This window comes from Buteo buteo, chromosome 10 (assembly GCF_964188355.1).
Source record: "Buteo buteo chromosome 10, bButBut1.hap1.1, whole genome shotgun sequence".
Taxonomy (NCBI): domain Eukaryota; kingdom Metazoa; phylum Chordata; class Aves; order Accipitriformes; family Accipitridae; genus Buteo; species Buteo buteo.
This window is the reverse complement of record NC_134180.1, coordinates 35502536-35522888: the sequence shown is the minus strand read 5'-3', so window position 1 is coordinate 35522888 and position 20353 is coordinate 35502536. Positions and strand designations below refer to the sequence as shown.

Here is a 20353-nt window from a genome sequence, read left to right as displayed (position 1 = left end):
CATGTGTAATATTATATACATACACAAGCGCAGACTAAACTTTATACAGAGGGAGAATGCATACCAGAGTCTGATACTGGGAAAGGTTTTCTTCAGCGTATTTACACGCCTAGTCTCAGGCAGGATGTGGTCTGTCATTGCAGAGGCCACAGCACAAGGTGAGACTTTGCAAAATGTAATACAAGCTTTTAATGCCGGTTGGTCTGCAAAATTCATACCTAGTCCTTAGAAGGGAGGATGTTAGGACTGAGAGGGGATTTTCTTCAAGAACTAGATTGGTTGTTTCTGGAATGCTGAGACAGAAGACACTGAATTGGACACAGGAGGACAAACATGCAAGGAAATATAAGACTGACTACAGGGACTATGTCGTACTGGTTGCAACACAAGAAAAAAAGACGTGAAACATTAAAACATTTGTGATAATTCAGCAGTTTCAGTGTGACAGCCTTAAGTAGTAGGGGTTTGTTCCTCTGACAACTGCACATTTCAAATAATGAATTGCATGACTTAATGATGTTATAGGTGAATACAATTGCTAACATCAAAATCAGTGTTCTGCAGGAAAATCTGTATTTGCTAGACACATCACAGCACAGGTGTCATGGCAAATAAAAAGTCATGGCATGATAGCTAGCAGTGCAACTGCTTTAGGCTTATTACTTTTTGAGTCCAGGACAGCTACATATAATGCCACCTGTGCATAAGAGAGCAGAGAAATTTAATTAGGATCTGTAACTGGACCTGAGCAACCTGATCTAACATTGAAGTTAACCTTGCTCAGAATGAGGGCTGTTGGACCTCATGAAGTCCCTTCCAACTTAATTTATTCCGTGATCTGTAACATACAGAAAGATTGAATCTCATCTGCCATATCCGGCAGGAGCGGAAGACACCTTCAGCTTCATTCATGGAAAAAGGAAAAGCTGGATTCTTGCTCCTGAGTTTTGACATAGGACAGCTTTTGGGAGAGTCAGTGGGTCAGCCAGAGCTCCTTGTTACAGGAAAGGCGTAAGTAATGTAGAGACTGAAATCCACTGGGTGCTTTGAAATTCTTCAAAAGAAAGTACACCATGGCAGAGACAGGGAAATACTGATACAGCACAGACCAACAATATGATATTTTTCCTGGGAGGAAGGTGAGAGCAGAGGAAGAGACAAAAGGGTAGTTAGCCCTGTAAGGAGCATGTTCTGATAAAAAAGTGTTAAGCTTCCCTGCATGGAAATACTGACCCCTCACAAGCTGTTTCCTCTCAGATCTAATAATCTTCTTTACCTGTTGGAAATGTACTGTAATTGCAAGTTCCAATGCCAGCTTCTCATTAACAAAGAAATCTGCCCTCTATTCCATGGGGTTTTGTTTTGCCTGATTAAAGATATTGTTAAAGCCTCCACAAATATTTTTTGTACCTACACGGACTCCTTATTGAATCTGGCTGTCTTCACTTCCTGTTGTAGTACAACTTACTTGTTAAGTTGTTGCCTCACCGCACCCCTGAAGTGGTTGCCTTTAAGTGGTTGGTGAAATGATTAATATTTATTTAGTAAAGCTCTTTTAAGATGATACATGACATAAATATCAGCTAACACTATTATGCTTCCAAAAAAACAATACAGCTTTTGTAAGATTAAAAGCCTATTCCCCCATTAGAGTTCTTGAAATTTGTTAAAACAGAATAACGTAACCTTCTCATTGCAGTTTATCCCTCTTATCTCTTCACAGTTTTTAATAGTCAGTATTTCCCATCTGATTACTGCTAATCACATTGTTATACTGCTTTTACAGCCTTGGGGTTTATTGCAAAGCTTCTCTATTACTCCTGATAGGCGCAAAACAGTAGCAGGTAGGGAGCAATATACATTTTCCAAAGATCAGAACCATTATTTAACATTTTTGTAAATATTTGCTTTAGAAGTAGGCTAAATGTTACTTAGGATTTGTTCTAAACTGCTGTGTTTAAAGGAAAAAAAAATCACAAGGACATATGGAACTCATCTGAAGGAGAAAAAAATGTTACAATTACAGAAAAGAATTAATTTCCCTTGCTGTTACCAAAGAGTTGTCTTCGTAAAAGCTTGTGGCATGCTTTAGTATCTTAGGTGGAACATTGTGATACTTATCATGTGGTTTGTGGTCTCCTCTTCCTACTGCCTGAAGCTCTGGCTGCAGTTTCCCCAACCTGACTGTCCCACCAAATTGGTACACACCCGCATCGTGCTCCCACTGGGATTTCTGTTCCTGTTCTGCTTTTTTTTTCCCCCCCCTTCTTCTTCTTAGTCATCTTACCCACAAGCGGCATAAATCAAGGCGAGGCTCTGTTTTCACAGCTAGGCAGTTCTTGCAACATCAGGGCTGAGTTCAGGGAAACGGCTGCAAAACTTGCTATACCCCCCCCCCCCACCTGCCTTTTGGCTAACGGAAGACGAGCACAGTGCCAAAGATGTTTGTTTATTCTTGCCCTGGGTGCTTTGATATGTATGCCATCGATGAGGGTAATCACCCTACCTCACAACACGGCGCCCATGACTGAATAGGGTTCACATCTCCTTATAGACCTCCTAGGCATCTTCTCCAGCATGTGAGATGTTGGGTCACATCACTGGAGATGTCCCTACCAGCCTTCTGATGAGGACCCTCTGTTCTTTCACTACTTTGGAAGAGATTTGGGAAGGAGCTAGAAAAAGGGTGGGTCAAGTCAAAGCCACTAAGCCAGGCAAGTGCAGCCATGTCACTTTGGACGTGGCACTTGCTGAACACAGGCATGCAGTTTGGTGCAGCTGTGAACAAATGCAGCAGCCCTCCATGCTACAGTGTCATGATAGCATCAGGCCTGTAGCTTTTAAATGGTTCGTGGCAGCTTAGGGAAAAACAACAGGATACTGTGTTGTGACTGGAATTGGCCCTTGTGGAATTACATCTGCTGGGACACAGACTGCACAACGCTTCCTGCTCCGGACTTCATTTCAGGTGGGGACACAGCCACCTAAGGTGACTGTCCAGCACCCTGCACGCTTGTGGGTGGGCTGGGAGCGAGTGCTGAGGCATGTTTGGGAGAAAGGTGGGGCTGATCGAGAGGGAGAGAGAGAGAGAGAGAGATGGCGTGGGCACGTGCAGCTAGGCCCTGCCCTCCCCATCCTTTCGGGGTTGTGTCATCACACCGGCAATGCTGGGGAGGCAAGTTGAGAGGCCCCAGTGTTGCGTCCCCTGAGGGTAGATGGGGCGGGGAGGGCACCTGAGAGCTGGCTGCCTACAAAGCAGCACACACCCACCTGCTGCCACCCCGTGTCCCAACAGCACAGGGCCACGGGTGACACCAGGCCACCAGCACCCAGCGTGGCCATGACTTGGTTGTCTCACTGGACCATCCTGTGCCACAGCGATGGGTCACCTTGCGGGCTAAAAAAACCTTCTGCCTCTTTCTGTCCCTCTGTGTCCTTCCCTGATCAGAACCTTATCCCTCAGGGTAGAATCAGGAAATTAAATATTTCTTTGCAAGAACTAGAAACACCATGAGGAAAACCAATCCCCTGCTCCTTTGCATGATTTTTACCTGGCTGGAAGATCTGGGAGCAGAGGAGAAAGAAGAGGTTGAGGAGGAGGCTCACTAAGAAAGGAGCCACTAGTCCCGACGCTGTGGTTAGAACGCTCTCCTGCCTCTGAAGGCCAGGAACTGACTCCACGGGATGTGCACACGGTGGTTTGAAAGTCCCTTCAGTAGCCTGCGTAGCTGCATTTGTTCATCAGTAACCACAGCAAGTGGTGTCCCCTCTCAGTCTCCACAGGGCTCTCAGGAAGCCACATTTATAGCCAGCTAGGCCTGACACTGCCACCGTCCTTGGCGAAACCCCTGCTGGCTCCGCTCTGAGTTTTGCCAGAGCAAGGACTCCACCTCATAACAGCAATCACTGTATTTCATCACGCAAACTTTGGTAGTTTTGATTCTTCTCAATACAGTGAGGAACGTCCCAATTTTGGAAAGGGTTCACAGTTGTGGAGGTGGTGGGAAGGTCAGGCTCCAGATCCGCTCTGCTGTGCGCACTGCATACGGCAGGCCAGCTGGCAGGGACACCTGGGGCCACCAACACAGCGGGGCTGGGTGGTGGTCTGCTGGGAGAAGGGGCTACGGCTGGCACCCCGACCCCCACCCCTGCCCCAAATGGATCCAGAGGCAGGATCTGGATTCTGCAAGTGACGGTGGCAGGCATTGTCAGCCTGTCTTCTGCTCTGAAACCCCACAGCTTTAACAGAGACGGACACTTGGGAGGAGGTTTGAGTTGCAGCTGCTGGAGTCGAGCGCCTGCCGCCAACACCCTCCAGAGACAGCTCCAGCCCCTCAGGGATCCTGGATGTGCTCCTGTCAGGAAGAACCAGCTCAGGTCCTGCTGGAGGAAGGTGCTTCCTCCTGAGGCTTTTTGGTCTGAGTGGAAGCTGGATAGCTAGTGGTGCAAGCAGGACAGATGCACATTTTGAAAACACACGGAGAGAGGTTTCCTTCCACCCTCCTGTGAGGCTGAGGAAGCGAGGGACCCCCCCCCCGGGGCGGCCATACGGGTGAGGATACCTGGGGCGCTGGGTCCAGTGCTGCCACCGCCACGGAGGGCCCACGTCCTTGGCCTGCCCTCCACCCCGGCGCTCAGCGAGGCCTTGCTGCCCCTGGGTTCGGAGGGGCCGGGGAAGGCGGCGCCTGCGAGGACATGTCGCCTCACGCCTGGGAGCCGAGCGGGGTCGGAGCAGCCGGCGGCAGGCTGAGGGGGCGCGCGCCAGGGCGTCCCCTCAGGAGCCCGCCGCTCTCCGTTCCTTCCCGCCACAAGCCCCGTCTGCGTGATTTTGTCACTTTTTTTTTTTTTTTTGAGCGCGGGAATGTCGAAACGTTTCCATTTTCGGCTTTTAAAGGGAGGGAAGGTCCACGCAGGTGCCGCCGCGGTTCAGGGGAGGCTGCGGGCGAGGCGGGAACGCCGCCGCCCCTCAGCCGCCGCCGGCCGCCGCGCGGCTGCGCTGGGGCGCCATCGCCCCCTGGCGGCGGCCCCTGGCGGCGGCGGCGGGAGGCGCGGGCGGGCCGGGGCGGCTGCGCCAAACTTTCCGCCGGAGCGCGAGTCTGGCCTCCCCGGTGCGGTGTGCGCCGCCGCCCCGCGGAGCAGCGCCCGCCCTTCCCGGGGCGCCGCGGGAGCCCCCCTTGGCCACCGAATTTAAAAAACCAAACCCCAAACCTTATTTTTTTTTTACTTTTTTTTTATTTTCAGGCTATCCCCCCCCCCCCACACACACACCACCACCTCCTCCCGAACCGGCGGGGCGGGAAGGGAGCTTCTCCGGTCTGCAAAATCAAAGCATGGCGGAGGCTGGCGATGAGAACCGTCCTCCCCAAAGCATCCAGCGCCTCTGACAAGCCCGGAGCCAGAGGGGGTGGGGGTGGGAAAGGGCGGGAGGGGGGAGAGCATGGGAGGGAGGGGGCGGCCAGTCCTTCCCCCTGCACTTGTCAGATGCAGATGGGACTGGCAAAGTTTGTTTGAATAAAAAAAAAAAAAAAAAAAAAGCCAAAAAAAAAAAAAGGGGGAAGAGCAGGAGGAGGGGGAGGGAAAAAAAAAAAAAAAAAGATCCTAGAAATCCAAAAAGGCTCATCTGGGAAGGAGAGAGAGGAGAGCGAGAGGAAGCGGGATGCAACTCAACCTGACGCTGATCTGCTTCGTCTTCGGGGGGTTCCTGCCCGACGCCGCGGCCCGGCGGGAGCAGATGGACACGGGGCAGTGCGACCTGCCCCGCTCGGTGAGCCGGGCCGGGTCGGGCCGGGCCGGGCCGGGCCGGGGGGGCGCGGCCGCCGGGGGATGCGCGGGTGTCCGCGGCGCTCCGCGGGAGCCACCGGGACGCGGACATGGTGGTGGTGGTGGGGAACGCGGGGGAGGGAGGGACCCCGCCCCCCCATCCGCGCGTGTGCTCGCGGCCCACGCGGACGCGCGTGGCCCCGCAGGTGTGGCGCTGCCCCGCGTGTCCCCCGCGAGGGGTGCGGTGTGCCGGCGCGCGAGCGCGCCCGCCCGCCCGCCCGCCCGTCCGGCGCGGAGGGGGCCCCTGGGGTGGGTGCGGGTCCGGAGGGATGCGGCGGCTGGGTGGGCGCCCGTGGGGGAGAGAGGAGCGGGGAAGGGGGGGGGGGGGTGTCACGGCGGGACCCTGCCCTAGGCGGGCCACTGGGTGCCCGCGGTTAGGGCTTGCGCAGGGAGATGGGGCAGAGGGACCCCCCGCTCCTCCTTCCCTGCGGGCAGCCCCGGGGGTGGCATTACCGGCGTGGGCTGCCCCTCTGCCCCTGACCAGCCCCCCCCCCCCCCCCGCTGTCCTCCCCGCAGCAAGGAGAGCTCAACTCCTTCCTCTGGACCATCCGCCGCGACCCCCCCGCCTATCTCTTCGGCACCATCCACGTGCCCTACACGCGAGTGTGGGACTTCATCCCCGACAACTCCAAGGCCGCCTTCCACGCCAGCTCCAGCGTCTACTTCGAGCTGGACCTCACCGACCCCTACACCATCTCGGGGCTGGCCAGCTGCCAGATGCTGCCCCACGGGGAGAACCTGCAGGACGTGCTGCCGCGGGAGCTGTACCGCCGCCTCAAACGCCACCTGGACTACATCAAGCTGATGCTACCCCACTGGATGACCCCGGACCAGCGGGGCAAGGGGCTCTACGCCGACTACCTCTTCAACGCCATCGCCGGCAACTGGGAGCGCAAGAGGCCCGTCTGGGTGATGCTCATGGTGAACTCCTTGACGGAGACGGACATCCGCTCCAGGGGGGTGCCGGTGCTCGATCTCTACCTCGCCCAGGAGGCCGAGAGGATGAAGAAGACGACGGGTGCGGTGGAGAGGGTGGAGGAGCAGTGTCACCCGCTGAACGGGCTCAACTTCTCCCAGGTAAGGAGGCTCTTGGGCCTCGTGGCTTATCCCAGGAGGTGGGGGCCGTTCTCCTCCCGTTTCGGTCGGGTTATGGGGGCGAGCCCCGAGCCTGTTGGAGCGGGGTGGGTCACTCGCGGGCCTCAGCAGCCTTTGCGTGGGGCTGCCCGTTTTCCGTCGCGCCGGTCCGTGCTGTCTGCAAAAAAACGCGCGATGTGCGCAGCAAGTGCTGTGTGTTTATCGTGTGTATCATTTATTGGAGAGGCAAATGTCCAGGGTGTGAATGTGCGTGTCCTCTGGCTTGCCACTTGTGAGGGAAACTTCCACGCCTCCTGTCCTGTCTTAGAGCTGGGTAAAAAGTGGGGTTTTTTGTTTGTTTGTTTTTAAGTAAAGCAGCTCTGTGGTACTTGTCAGGAAGAGAATGAAGCATGAACAATGAAACAAGAAATTTCGACATTGTTCAAATAGATTTAAGTACGTGCAAACTGTCGGTCGTCTTTTTAGTGGTCACTCCAGGTCAAAACAAACTGGCTCATGTTGCCCTCGTGTACTGTGGAAAATTAAGTGTGCCATCTGCGTGGATTTTTTTTCATTTCAGAACAGGTAAAGTTGAGCAAAAAGAAAAGGATGTAGATGAAGAAACAAAAGTCACTGGTGTAACTGGACTCCAGAATTCTTTCAGTGGATTTAGCTTTAAACAACCAAATACTAAGCCATGCGATCTATTTCATTTCAGTGGATTAATCAGGAACATAGTCACAGCTATTGACTTTGCTTTGTGAAACTGTTTATATGAAATCAGATTTACTAGAAATTCAGGAAATGAATGTGTGTGGAAGAAAACAAATAATCCGGGGGAAATTTAAGATGGTGTCAGTTACTGCTATGATATTTCATTTTTAACCTGCTTTTCGTCATTAGTTTTGGATCAGCCTATTTCCAGCTTTATCTTACTGTCCTAGTTTGAGCAAAAAAATTCTTGGTGATGTGGGAATGAGGATTAAAGGACTGATCTTTGGTGTGATTAAAATGTCCTTAGAGTGCCTTCAGCCCTTTCTCCCCTGAAGTCTAGTGGGAACTGTTTTAAGGGGAAAAAGTCTGGCTTTCACTAACATTTGGTTCATCCTATATTTCAGCTAGAAGTCTGACTCTGCATACAACCTTAAGAGAAGAAGATTGGTTGTATATGCTTTTGGAGGGATTTTCTTGTTTATCAACAAAAATAATTAAAAGAAAGCCCCTTGGGACCTTTGCATTGATTAACACACTCGCAAAACAAGGAATTCGTTTTACCCTGTTCTGTTTGAAAGGTTTAAGTGCCTATCCTCTCTATTGAACCCGTTCTTTAAGGTGAGGTAAAAATAATTAACCGTTCCAGACATCCAATAGTATTTGGTTGTGCTAGGTCAAAAATGGCAGTTAGAATCAAGCACATGAAAGCAGTTGGTTAAAAATGTACCACTTGGAAGCTTTTTAAACGTGAATCATATTACATTTTTTTCTTTTTAGAGAGAGAGTGCGTGAGCAACAGAGGAAGGAAAAGGGACAGAGTACAAAACTCACTGCTGCTCTTACCATAATTCTGTTTTTCTCTCATTCTGTAAATTTTAGATAGAAACAAAAATTTCCCCTTCGTTTTGCTACAGTAATAATCTAAAAAAGAACAGCAAAGGTATTACTGCTATTGGCAAGTAAAGGACAATCATTTATGCAAAACATTTGTGTTGCTTAAAAAAATACATTTTAATTATAAGAGAGAATTGATGTTGCTGCTAAAATAGATGAGCGTTCAGGAGGATTTTTCCTACATTGAAGCTTTTTCTGGGAACAAGGCCACCAGAACAACATGAGACAAAATTAAACAAAACAAACCAGATATTTATTTTCTTGCTTCCTCTAGGTTTCATGCATCCTGACACCTGGCTAGTTGTTTAACAATAGTAATTTGTAATGTTATCACACCGTCTGGCAGTCCTACTGCTTGGTGTATTACTGTGCTAATTCAGTGGAGTGGATTACTATTGCTAGGTTTCGCCTCCCAATTTCAGGTCTTGGAGCCTTCCTTAAGCAACATGTAATTAAAACACACTAAAATGGAAATAAGAAATTGAGCAGCTTTTGTCTTGTAGGGTGTTTGCACAGTTTGATGAGAACATCTGTGATAAATTACAGTCCCAAATCTGCTAAGGGCATCAGCAGTTTTTACCTGTTTTCAGCATTACTGTTACGGGAATACTGCACGTAATTTCTGCATTCAGAATTCAGGTTTTAAAACTGTGCCTTGCTGAATCATGTCAGTGCTTTTGTTTCCCACATCCCCAAAGTCCAGTATTTTTGCCCTAAGCAAATTAAAAAAGAAAAAAAGCTTTTCTTTTTTTTTACTTCTTCCCCTCAAAGGCAGCTTTGTGCTACTGCAAATATTTAATCTGACTACATGCACCAAATCTGTTAATCTGATATGGTGAGGAGGAGGAAATCTAGGAGTGGTCCCGGTGTGGTACTTGGTTTTGATCTGCTCTGAAAGAAAGCGGATACACTTGCATTTTTGACCAGGAACGATCTTTGAAACGTTCTGTGCGTGGCTTTGAAATGTTGATTGTCTCAGCCGGATGAAAAGATTAAGGTGGCTCATATAATTAGCTGCTTCCTGGAGAGCCAGCTCTTGCAGGTAGAGCAGGGCGCATTGTTTTCTATTGTAAACCCAGAAACTTTGTAGTTTGATGCTCGGCTCCCCCTGAAATCTCTGCTGAGTGTTTCGTGCCGCTCTCCCAAACTGGCACCGCTCCGATCGCCCTGCTTTCCCGCTGACCGGCTGCTTTCCTGCATGGCTCCCGGAGGGAGCATCCTCGCTCCCCTCGGGACTCCGGCGGCTGCTGGTCACGCAAAGTCTGGGCCCTGGGTATTGTATAGCTGGTGGCAAGGTGTCTGAATCACGGCAAGAGGCTGGGTTGGGAGCCTGGCAACAGGGGAATTCAGATCAGGTTTGGGTCAGGTTGAAGTTTCGCCGCTCCTTGGTATGTGAAGTTTCAGGGTTTTCACTGAGGGTGGGACAGAAAGAGCTAAGAGGCATGCAAAGAAGAGGGAGTAGACATCTTTTCTGTCTGACAGCGTAGATGTTTATTTACAGAAAAGTGCAAAATCAAGTGTGCCAGGACTGAGAAGAGCTGGTGAGGGGCGGATGGTGTTCAGGGCCTTCTCTTGTGGGGATCCTGGCAGAGGCACGGCAGCCGGCGCCATGACAGGCCGTGAGGACTCGTCCACGCGTCCTCGGAGGTCCAGCCTGGGAGAGGGTTAAGCTTTCCCTCCTCTTGGGACCCTCATGCGGGTCTGTGGTGGAAGGCTCTCCCCGGGCTGACACATAGTGTTGTTGGAGTAAGGAGGATGGTGATGGTGACTCCTACAGCTGCTCAGGTCTGTCTGTGTCCGCCCTGATCACCCAGGGCTGTGGCGGGAGCCCCACTCAGCCCCGGGGGCGAGTGCCCTCGGGCAGCATCGCGTCCCCACTAAAAGCCTGTATGGTCAGCAAGGGGAAGGTCTTACTCCGCTACCCAAACCCCGCTGCCCTGGGGAGGTGGATGGATGGTAGCTCTCGCTTGTGTTTGATCCTGTTTCTCAGCAGGATCCCCAGGCTGAGACAGTGTTGATATCCCTTCCTCCAAGTTAGAAATAAAACGCCTCTCCCATCCCACCCCATCCCATCCCAAGCTTGCTCTCTTCAGGGAGAACCTGCAGTCAGCTCGTGCCAGATGCCCTGATTCCCAAGGTTCGTGAGAGGATTTTTGTATCAGGGCCCGACTTCATCCTGACCTGTCTGTGGGGGAAGCCGTCAGGCCGGTGGGGAGCCGCCGGCACCCCCTTTTCTCTCCCTCCACAGGTCGGGGCTTGCGAAGCCCTGACTCCGGTTTTCTCCGGCCTGTATCATTTCCAACTGCAGGGGGAGATGTTAAATATCAAACCGGTGTTGATTGGATCAGAGACGGCCTCAAAGAAAGAAACCTTAGACCGTGCCAGATTAAACTTCACACTTCACCATTCTTCCCTTTTCATTTCTTTGCCGCCTCATTCTCTGCACAAATAAACCTCGTCTCCCTTCTTTCTACCAATGAGACAGCATTCAAGGGGCAGGAATGACTTTGTTAACAAAATCAATCTTCATTTCCCAGGTCCCGCTGTTCCATCAGACCCTGGGACATGGCAGCTTTGATTACTCTAGTGATAGGATTAGAGGGGGAACAAGTGCTGGTTAATAAAAGGCCGATGGGTGGTCCATCATGTTTGGTCACTGACAGATCTGCAGTCTTGAAGCTGGACCTTCAGTGGCAAAACAGCACGACACAGTAATATACAGACAGGGCCACGGCCTGGACTTGCTATTCTGTCTCCCCTGTCCCCCTGAAAAATTAAACATTTCTGTGGTCACAAGACTGGGATCTTAGAGCTGACAGGGACCGGTATAACTGAATTCAGGGGAAATTTGACTGTGTATACTAATGAAAGATCCAGGCTCAAAGTTTTCTGAACGGGTTTAAAGGGCTCAGTTTCAGAGCTAGTTGACTGACAGTCTGTATAGTTTATTTGAGATAGTATTAGTGATTTTTGTTTTTAAATTTTTTAATCTTTTTCAAAGAAAAGTGTTTTTTGCCTAATAGAAATAGCACCTTTTTGCTTTTAAAAAATTTCAGGCTTCATGAAAAGGGCAAGAGTCATCAAAAATAGCTTAGTATAATTTGTTTTGATTGCTGAATATTGGTGAAAGAAATGTTGTTAAAAGGTTTGATTATACATACTTACACATAGTGCACATAGTTTTCAGCTTGCTGGCTTTAATTAAACTACCACCCCCTTCGCCCCCCCTGCACCTCAGGGTAAAAAAATTCTCCCAGTAACATTAACCTTGGGGTAGAAATTCATACAGCAGAAATAGAAATCCTTCCATTTAACCCCCTTTGAATACTAGTGGAGCTGCTTTATGTCTTTACCAGGGGAACTGTTGAGGGTGAAATTATGCAGGTATTAAAACTACAGTAGTCACAGTAACACCTGAAAGGATCAGCAGCTGACGTTTTATAGCTGTTACTAACTGTACGTGTTGCTCTTTACAGCCAGTTACTGTGTGCTTCTTCAGCACAGCCCCCTTGAAAGGCCCACCCTGGCATTTGATGCCTATTAAGAAAAAAGCCAGTCGGTTAATGATGGCTCGAGGGGCAGCTGGCAATTCATCTATTGTATTTATTGTGTATATAACTGCAAGAAGTGTTTGTAGAACAGGTTAGATATGAGCCCTTCATTTCCCTCTGATCCTTCACACCTCCCTTGGTAAGATCCAAGCCCAAGACAGGTGTATGTGCCTCCCACAAGCAGATCTGAAGAGGATTCTGCTGGTCGATTTGTTTGCAAAATTAGGGGCGCTGCTTGTGATCAGTTTTAGGCAGGAATTGCATTTTTACAAGGTGGGCTTTGAAGGGAACAAATCCCCAGAAAACAGTGCTGAACTGGCACTCAAGGGAGTCTCTACTGTATTTGAGGCAGCTGAATGTCACCCACGTATAGAAGTCAGATAGCAGAATTGTGCCATTTTTTCCTGTGTGCGTGACGAGAGGTGAGTTGAGGTCAGAGTGTGGTCTCTTTGGCTCCAGCGATGCCTGGTCCCGACGGCAGGGAGCCCTGCTACCACTGCAGCGTGAGGGGCGTGGGGAGCACCCACGCACACGCTTTGGTCCCTGGAGGAGGTTCACTCCCTGAGCTCTGCTTCGGGGAAAGGGATCAGAAGAGGGAGACGGATGACCCAAATCCATCATCCCCCTACTTAGGCACTAACGCTGCTTTCAAATCCCTGTGAGATCTCCCCTGGAGTGGTTTGCCATCTCCAAGCTGCTCACCCAGTAAGTGCAAAATACCCCCCTCTTCAGTAAATGATATTTCCACAGCGATGATTTTCTCTGTTTGTTGTCTGCTGTCAGTTTCTCATGCTGTTGCAACAGCAGTCAGGATCCTGCCCCGGGCCTAGAGTGCTTTGCTTATAAACAGAATGAACCATTGACCTTAAAAACCTCAACTTCAAGTATAGTGCAACCTACAGTCCTCAGAAAGTCTTTAACAGCCTCCCCTCAGCTCCCTAGTGAGTAGCAATCCATGTTATAAAGCCAGCCCACATCATTCAGGCTAGTCAGAGGTTCCTGTATTGAAAAGGCCAGAAATGATCTTAAGCAAGGGCACTCATTCACCTTGCACTCCTGTGGAGACAGAGATTGGTGGCAGGGCTCCTGGCAAAGCATATTTGGAAACTTCAGAGGGATGTACTGTAAAATAACAGGTTTCCCCTGTGCTAGGCTTTACACTGCAAACCCTTATTAATCTCTTCACTGTCATTAGGAGTTGACGAGACAGGTAAAAGGCAGAAGAAATCACAGAGTTACTGCTTGAGCCACGTGAAATTGGTGTGATTTCTTTCATCTTTTGGTCCTACTAGAGGGGTTCCCTGCATGCTTGGATGAGGGACTGTAAAATGACTTCCCCAGAGCACAGTGTTTAGGACAGCACAAAAATGGAGATTTTCAGCAACAACCAGTGTTTTGGGAACTTCATTTTTTTTTTTAGCTTCAAGAGTCAGTGTTAGAAGAGCCGTATTTTGCAGGGAAACGTATCTGCCTTGTGTCCACACATTCCCAAATCCCTCTTTCAAGCTGACAAGCAATTCGGATCCTAGATATTACTAGACTTAAAATCTGCAGAAAGCACTGTGGGTTGATCGCAAAACTTAAGTATCTTTCTGAACCTCTCAAATTATTTATAGGTTGCAGTCACTAAGACATTTTTCTGAACATTGCAACAATTTGTGAGCCTAAATACTCTTTCTGTAACCCATAAAGCATTACTGTTTCCAGCTCACTTGTGACACCAGAAATTAAACTGGCACCTGCAGAGCTCAAAACTGTAGATATCAGTGTTTGAACTTAGTATCTCAGTTCTTGGATTGGAATTGGAACAAAGCTATACTCTCTGCAGAGTGGGAACAGACATGCAACTAAAATGCATGACTGGTTGTATCCATCACAACAGCTGGTAGTTATGGCGTCTCATTCATATCCATGGACTTGCTTTTTCTGGTGTTCAAGAAAACAATATAGCTGCCTTGTGTTATTGTTATTGTTTATTGGATCTAGTTATCATTTAAATGCACAGAGAATTAGAAGCGACATGGTTAATACCTGTGTCAGAAGCTGAAGCAGGAATTAGCACAGATGACTGCTGCTTTTATCACTAGCTATTCCAACAGCAGTCCTTACCATTTGGGTTTCCAATTTCTAGAGCTTCTGCTGCAAGTCATTTCAGGACTTCTAGCACAATATAAATGAAAGTTGCTAAAAACTGTAAATTAAAACCATGTGTTCAGCATTTTGGGATGGATGTTGTATGACTTGAGGAGGCTCATTAGCAAAAGTATTTTTAGTTTGAATGAGATCAAAGACCCTAGATTTTCCACTCTGAGGGTCATTTAACATAGGACTAGACACTCCATTTCTCATCGTACATACACTCCCATAGGCCAGTTATGCCTGAAGAAATCATCATCCCTGAAATACTGTAATTAGATTTATTATCAGTGGACCACTGCTGATCACCTCTGTCCAGGCACTGCAACAACACTGAGGGTTGAAGAGTCTTGCAGATGTCAAAAGGGAGTTTATTACTGACTTCTTCAGAATCAGGATTGCAGCCCATGCCAGTGGGTAGCAGTGTTAGATGTGAAAGACCATTGGAATAAATCAAATCCTCTATGTTGTACTCATTCCAGAGTGTCCCTTGAAGCCAGGGATAACACTGAACCATTCCCAGAAACTCCTATTGGCAAACAGAAAAAGGATTGTAAAAAAAAGAAAGAGTGTTTTGATTTATTCTTTTCCTAGGCTCAGTTAACACGGAAGTTACGAAACCTTTCAAATGAATTCCAGTCCAGAGGTTCTTCATGCTTGGGTATCCCTGCAAAATCACAGTTCATTGAGATGGGCATGGAGAAAAGCTAGCGATTCAGTCATGGCCAACATGTTAGCTGTAACAACACAATTAAAGGAGTAACACTAAATGCTTTATGTTTTCCCCAGATTGCATCATACTTGCTTCTTCTACCCTAACTCTTGTATTGGGGCACCCGTTGGGAGACACAGATATCCCCAATACGTAAAACAGAGAAGAAGCTGCCTTCATAGAGCAAAGCGATATTCATCAGGCTCCCTTCGTGAGCCAAGGAATGAGAAAAAGGAAACAAATCTTCAAGTTATTTCAAACCTCTTTCCATTTTAATAAAAGTCAACTTACGAGGAACACAGGGAAAATATTTCTTTAAAGTAGGAGATTCTATGTCTTGAAAGTATCACCTCAATATTTTAGGGACTATTAAATCCAAGGTCTCCATTAGGCTCCCTCACTTTTGTTAACAATCACAATGAAGACTGATTATTCTCTGTACACTTTCTGCCACCGCACAAATTTTGCTTTCCTTTAATTTCTTGCAGGCTTTTCCTATTACAGGTGACAGCATAATAGTGATGGGGAATATTTATTTAAATGTGAGACAAAATGCTCACAGTGTAGGAGTTTGCAGAGTCAGCAGAGGGGGAGAGGGCAAAAGGGTGATTTGAGAAACACGCCCAACTTTTTGAAGGTCTTTGTATTTCTGGCATGTGATTGATTTACAGTTTTAGAAATCATCATCGAGATTAATGTTATTCCAGCAGTGAAGTGTGATGGGACACGTCCCAATGTGTCCCATTGGTTCTAAAGCACTGGTAAAATCATCATAGTACTATTAATTGTGAAAGAGCTAAGCCTTACACCATGTGAACTGCTGGTCCTCACATACTGGGAGCCAACTGGGATGCTAACTTGTAGTTTGCTTTCAAACTAAAGTAATTCTTTATTTTTGGGATATCACAGGAGCAAGAGAGGTGCAAGTATGCTAAAGAGTCTCAAAGTGATTTTTTGTATAAGAGTTAACTATGCAGAAAGCCCTTTTTCATAGTGACATTCTTTCCTTATTAATACAGGAAAAAGCTAGAAAGAACATTCTCAAAAAAGCTTATTATTTGCTTGCTGAAGAAGATAACTCACTAAGACATAGAATCAAACAAAGTCAAGTTTCTAGTACCAAGCTATGGCCAAAACAATTCTAATATGGCCTGGCCTTCAAACAGTTGGGATGCTCTATTAGTAGACAGTTACAAGCAAACTGAAGTTCAGTTCCTTCAGCATTTCTCCTTTCCATCTGCAGAATACCAGGGACATATTTGCTCCCTGGTGTGAGCATCAGGCCATGAGACCACGTTATACCATCCTGAAATAATCTAGGTCTTTTGGTGGCGAGATGAAGTTCAGAGGGTCAAAGCAGCAGGCATTCGCAGGCATGAAACACTATTCGACTTTATGGATTGGCTTGTCACTGTATGCAGACTTGCACTGACTAGCATTTTACTCAGCTAATTGTGTGAGGCCAGGGAGGATTTTCTTTATTAACTCAAGTGGCTTGGCTGTGAAATGAGACATACTGTACAGTATATAATTCAAGCTCACTTTCAAAGGCATTTTTGTTGAAGCTGGGTATCCAGAGAGACCTGAGCCTTTAACATGTAGTCATCTGAAACACGCTCTAGGAACTTCATAATTTAAGGTCAGCATTTACGCTGGTTCATGTTCCAGTAAAGAAATAGTGCTTGCTTTAAAAAAATACTTTATTTATATCTTAATGTATAAAGGCGTGTTTTCTCTGAGAAAGAAACTGACTGCTTTGAGCACTTGCTGTGTGTTAACTATGACTGGATAAGCTTTTAAGGGACGTACCATGTAGAGACTTCAGCAAATTATGGCTCTGAAGTTGAAAGAAAGCATAGTTGGTGCACTTGGTGTACATTCTCAAACCTGTAAGTATTAGTTCTTGAGAATCACTTGAAGTAGTACCCTTTTGTGTCTTGAGAAGTAAAAGAGCTATAATTTCCCAAAAGGTGTCATATTTTGGCATATTTTGGATGGATTTTGTCATTACTGACAAAGAGATCCCAGTGGAAGATATCCCTAGGAATGCAAAACACAATCACCAAAACCCACACAAGATCGCTTATCATGCTCTCTCTAAAGCTGTTGCAGATTCATTTGAATTACACTGGAAAGATTTATCTCTTATTAATGGAGCGCTCTTCATTTTTTAAAATTGAGCTGTTGTGCAACACATCAAGTAACAATGTCATAACACATCGTAAATCTGTTTGTTCACTGAAGGATTCTAGATGAGTTAATGTAACATCCTGGACACAGTTCATGAGCAGTTAATTTTAGCAGTTCTCTTTGATATATATCAGTTAAGGCAAAGCAACTCCAGCCATTACAGAGTAGAGTCAAAACTGGTTAACGGCAAAGCAAGTACAGACAAAGATTGTTCAGAGATAAAGCCTTTGGCAGATCATTCAAGGGATCTTTGCTTTATATAGAACAATTGTAGCTCTAATACCAGCAGTGCAGACACTCTGGGACAAAGAGAAAACACACACACACACCAAACCACAGAAGAAAACCACACACACCACTTGGTACTTGCATCTAACAAGAAAGTCAAGCTAAAGTTCACCAACCCTGACGTAGTTACCAAAGAACTCCATGGCAGGCAATGAGATGGGAAGAAATACCCCCGAAAAGGCATTCAGGAATTATTCCCATTGTTAGTGAGGGAAACTGAGAACATTTGATTTGAAACACAAAGTCATCTGGCAGCCTGCCAAATGCCATTTATCTCAAGGTCATGCAACATAAATAACCCCAAGGGTTAGCTCTAAAGCGGAGGAGCAGGAGGTAGCTAAACAAAAATAGGGGAAGGGATTCCTCTCTCTTCCCTGTGGATGTTCAGCATGCTACTGACAAGGTTTCAAGGCCTCGTGCTCCTAATGAGTCTAGTACATTAAGGGTAGTAAAACAGATCAAGAGCAGGGAGTACAGCTGAACGTAGCATTGTAGAAGGGACTGTGGTTTGAGACCAAGCCACTAAGCTGTCACGCATTTTCTGCAAGAAATAGTCAGGGAGACTAATTAAAAAGGAAAAGTCAGCCAGAAAAAATTCTCCTCTTGGAAGTTTAAGTCTGAAAAGATTGATCCCTGTTATACAGTAGGGATGACCAATGTTTATTTACTGTTCAATTGGGTGGTCACATGCATTTTCCTATTCTTCCAACACACCAAAGTATCAGAGCCTCCTTACATTTTTTAAGAGAATAACAAGCTTAGCAACTGTCATGTCTAGTAATCCATCATCCCTATCAGTCAGGGAGGGAAGGGGTGTGTTTTGCCGAGATTGCTTAGACCTGAGAGTGTAGCTTTGAAGATACCAATGGGAGAATCCCAAAAGACTTGGCACTCGATTTTCTGTTCTCTGGGGAGAGCTCAGTGTAGTTCCCATTAAAACAAATTAAACAAGTATGCAGTCCTTGAACCTGGAACCCAAAACTATATCTCTGTGGTCCTTGAAACTGGGCAAGGTATGTTTCCCACTGGTTTAAGTAGAAAGGAGTTTGTGTAGCCAAATAATTCATTAAGAGAGTCAGGAAGAAAAAAAGTTAGTCAATGTTCTTCTAATGTATTTGTGATTTTGATAGGCTTAAAAAGCAGACTGAGTGGATTGTGGTTTCATGTTGAATTCTTGATGCTATGAAAAAAGTGAACTAAACTCACTAAATCATAAGGAGAGTTTCAAACTGGAAGTGTTTGGATTCAGCTTTCCCTTTCCTGGGTCAGCCAGCACTGCTAGAGATCACTATACAGAGTCCTGTACATCTGTATAGTCTGAGCACCATTCCTTCTGAACAGAAAGGAAGCAAGCTGGGCATCTGGGCAAGGAACCCTGATCCTTAATATATACGTATAGGACAATTTTATATCTGTAGGCCTTACATAATGTGTTGGAAACCGAGGTATGACTTCAGAAGCTGAAATATCCCAAATATGTTATTATATCTGAGGCTAAGACTATGATTTATCCATCTATAAATTTCTTTTATCGCTTTCATTTAATTGTCTTAGAAAAAAGAAATATTTGTATGTGGTGGGACTAGAGTCAATGAGATGGTGATGTGAAGGGGACATTTACAGAAGTCTAGGCTGACTGCAGACTCCAGAACCTACAGTTCCTTGGGCAAGTGATTATGGGACACATCTCCATCCCTTGGTGAACAGAGCAGCTCCACCCGTCTTTGCACCCTATTTTAGTCCCTAATGAAACTGATTTTCTCAAATCCAGATGATCTTTAAAAATGGCAAAGAGCATAGATTTGCATCATTAGCAATGAACCAAAGGCTTTTGTGTTGCAACAACTTTTGTTGAGGGATTATTGTATTGAGAATCCACTGATTTTGGCACAGGCTGGAGAACTCAGCAGTTCCACTTTGCATGTCCTGCCATCATTCAACAGGCAGACCCTGTTGCTAGACATCGCAGTAGGGCAGCCAGTTGGCTTCTCCCAAGCTCCTTAGGTTTCCAGATGTCATAACAAAATGAGAGAGAGAGACTTAGCCATCTTCCATTTGTTTACGCTGGAGCTGCTAGGCAGAGACCAAGCCACAACACTGCGCAGCTTTTCAAAAAGGACTTAATAGGCCTCTCTATAAACAGATCTAAATATTTGCTCCAGTCACATTTATCGCATCACACGTCTGGCGCGAGTGTTTCGTCCTTGTTTTGCTTGCGTGTTTGGATTCTCTTATAAACATTAATGAAGTGCTTGAATACAAATGAATAATCCTCCCGCCTTCTTCCCACCCTGGAGGGGAAGGGAATGGGAGGGCATGAAGTAATAATAGTTCAACCTTCAACCCATAATTGCGCAGTACATTTTGATGACAGCTTTCGTTCTCACATGCTTTAAAAGACTTTATTCAGCATGTACATCCATGCAGAAGGCATTGCACCTTTCCTCAAAGGCAGCTGCAGCTGGGGTTGGGGTAGGGGGCAGTTAGCACACAGCAGTGTGTCATTTGATGTTTGAGGAGTCATAGCAAGTTGACCTGCTGCTGGGTTCCCAACAGGATGGCAGAATTGTGCCCCATCTACAAGGCTGTCAATAGGGGATATATTTAATATATTCTTGCCTAGGCATCTGCTTTTGGCTGTTGGCTGGACAGAATAATGGGCCTGAAACACCTCAGATCTAACTCTGTATGGCTGCTCATCTACCTCTTGCTGGAGAACTGAGGTCATTTAATAGTTATTTTGCAGTTACCTACAGCTTGAATATGACTGGAGGCAACATGCTTCTATATAGCCCCTTCCATTCTCTCAATGCCTTTATGGAGGACATAGGCCCTAGAAAGTGGGCATCTTGGTCTGGCTTTTGATATCCTCGCTAAAGGATGGGGTGGGGGTATAGGTAAGCAAAGACTGACCAAATCTTGTTTCCATAGGTGGTTACCGTGGGGGCAACCTTTAGAGTATTTTTATATTGGC

At 46.8% G+C, this 20353-nt stretch overlaps 1 protein-coding gene across 2 annotated transcripts in view; it reads left to right on the top strand.

Annotated features, from left to right (window-relative positions):
• Positions 1 to 4750: 4750 nt before the first annotated feature.
• The window catches only part of TRABD2B (TraB domain containing 2B), a 298250-nt gene continuing 282647 nt past the window's right edge, over positions 4751 to 20353 (top strand). Inside the window, exons 1-2 of one of the 2 annotated variants that reach the window (XM_075037066.1) lie at positions 4751 to 5764; positions 6337 to 6897. In XM_075037066.1, the coding sequence (XP_074893167.1) occupies positions 5657 to 5764; positions 6337 to 6897 (669 nt within the window). In that variant the 5' untranslated portion in view covers positions 4751 to 5656. The remainder of the gene's footprint in view (positions 5765 to 6336; positions 6898 to 20353) is intronic. The other variant, XM_075037065.1, reaches the window with a different exon arrangement.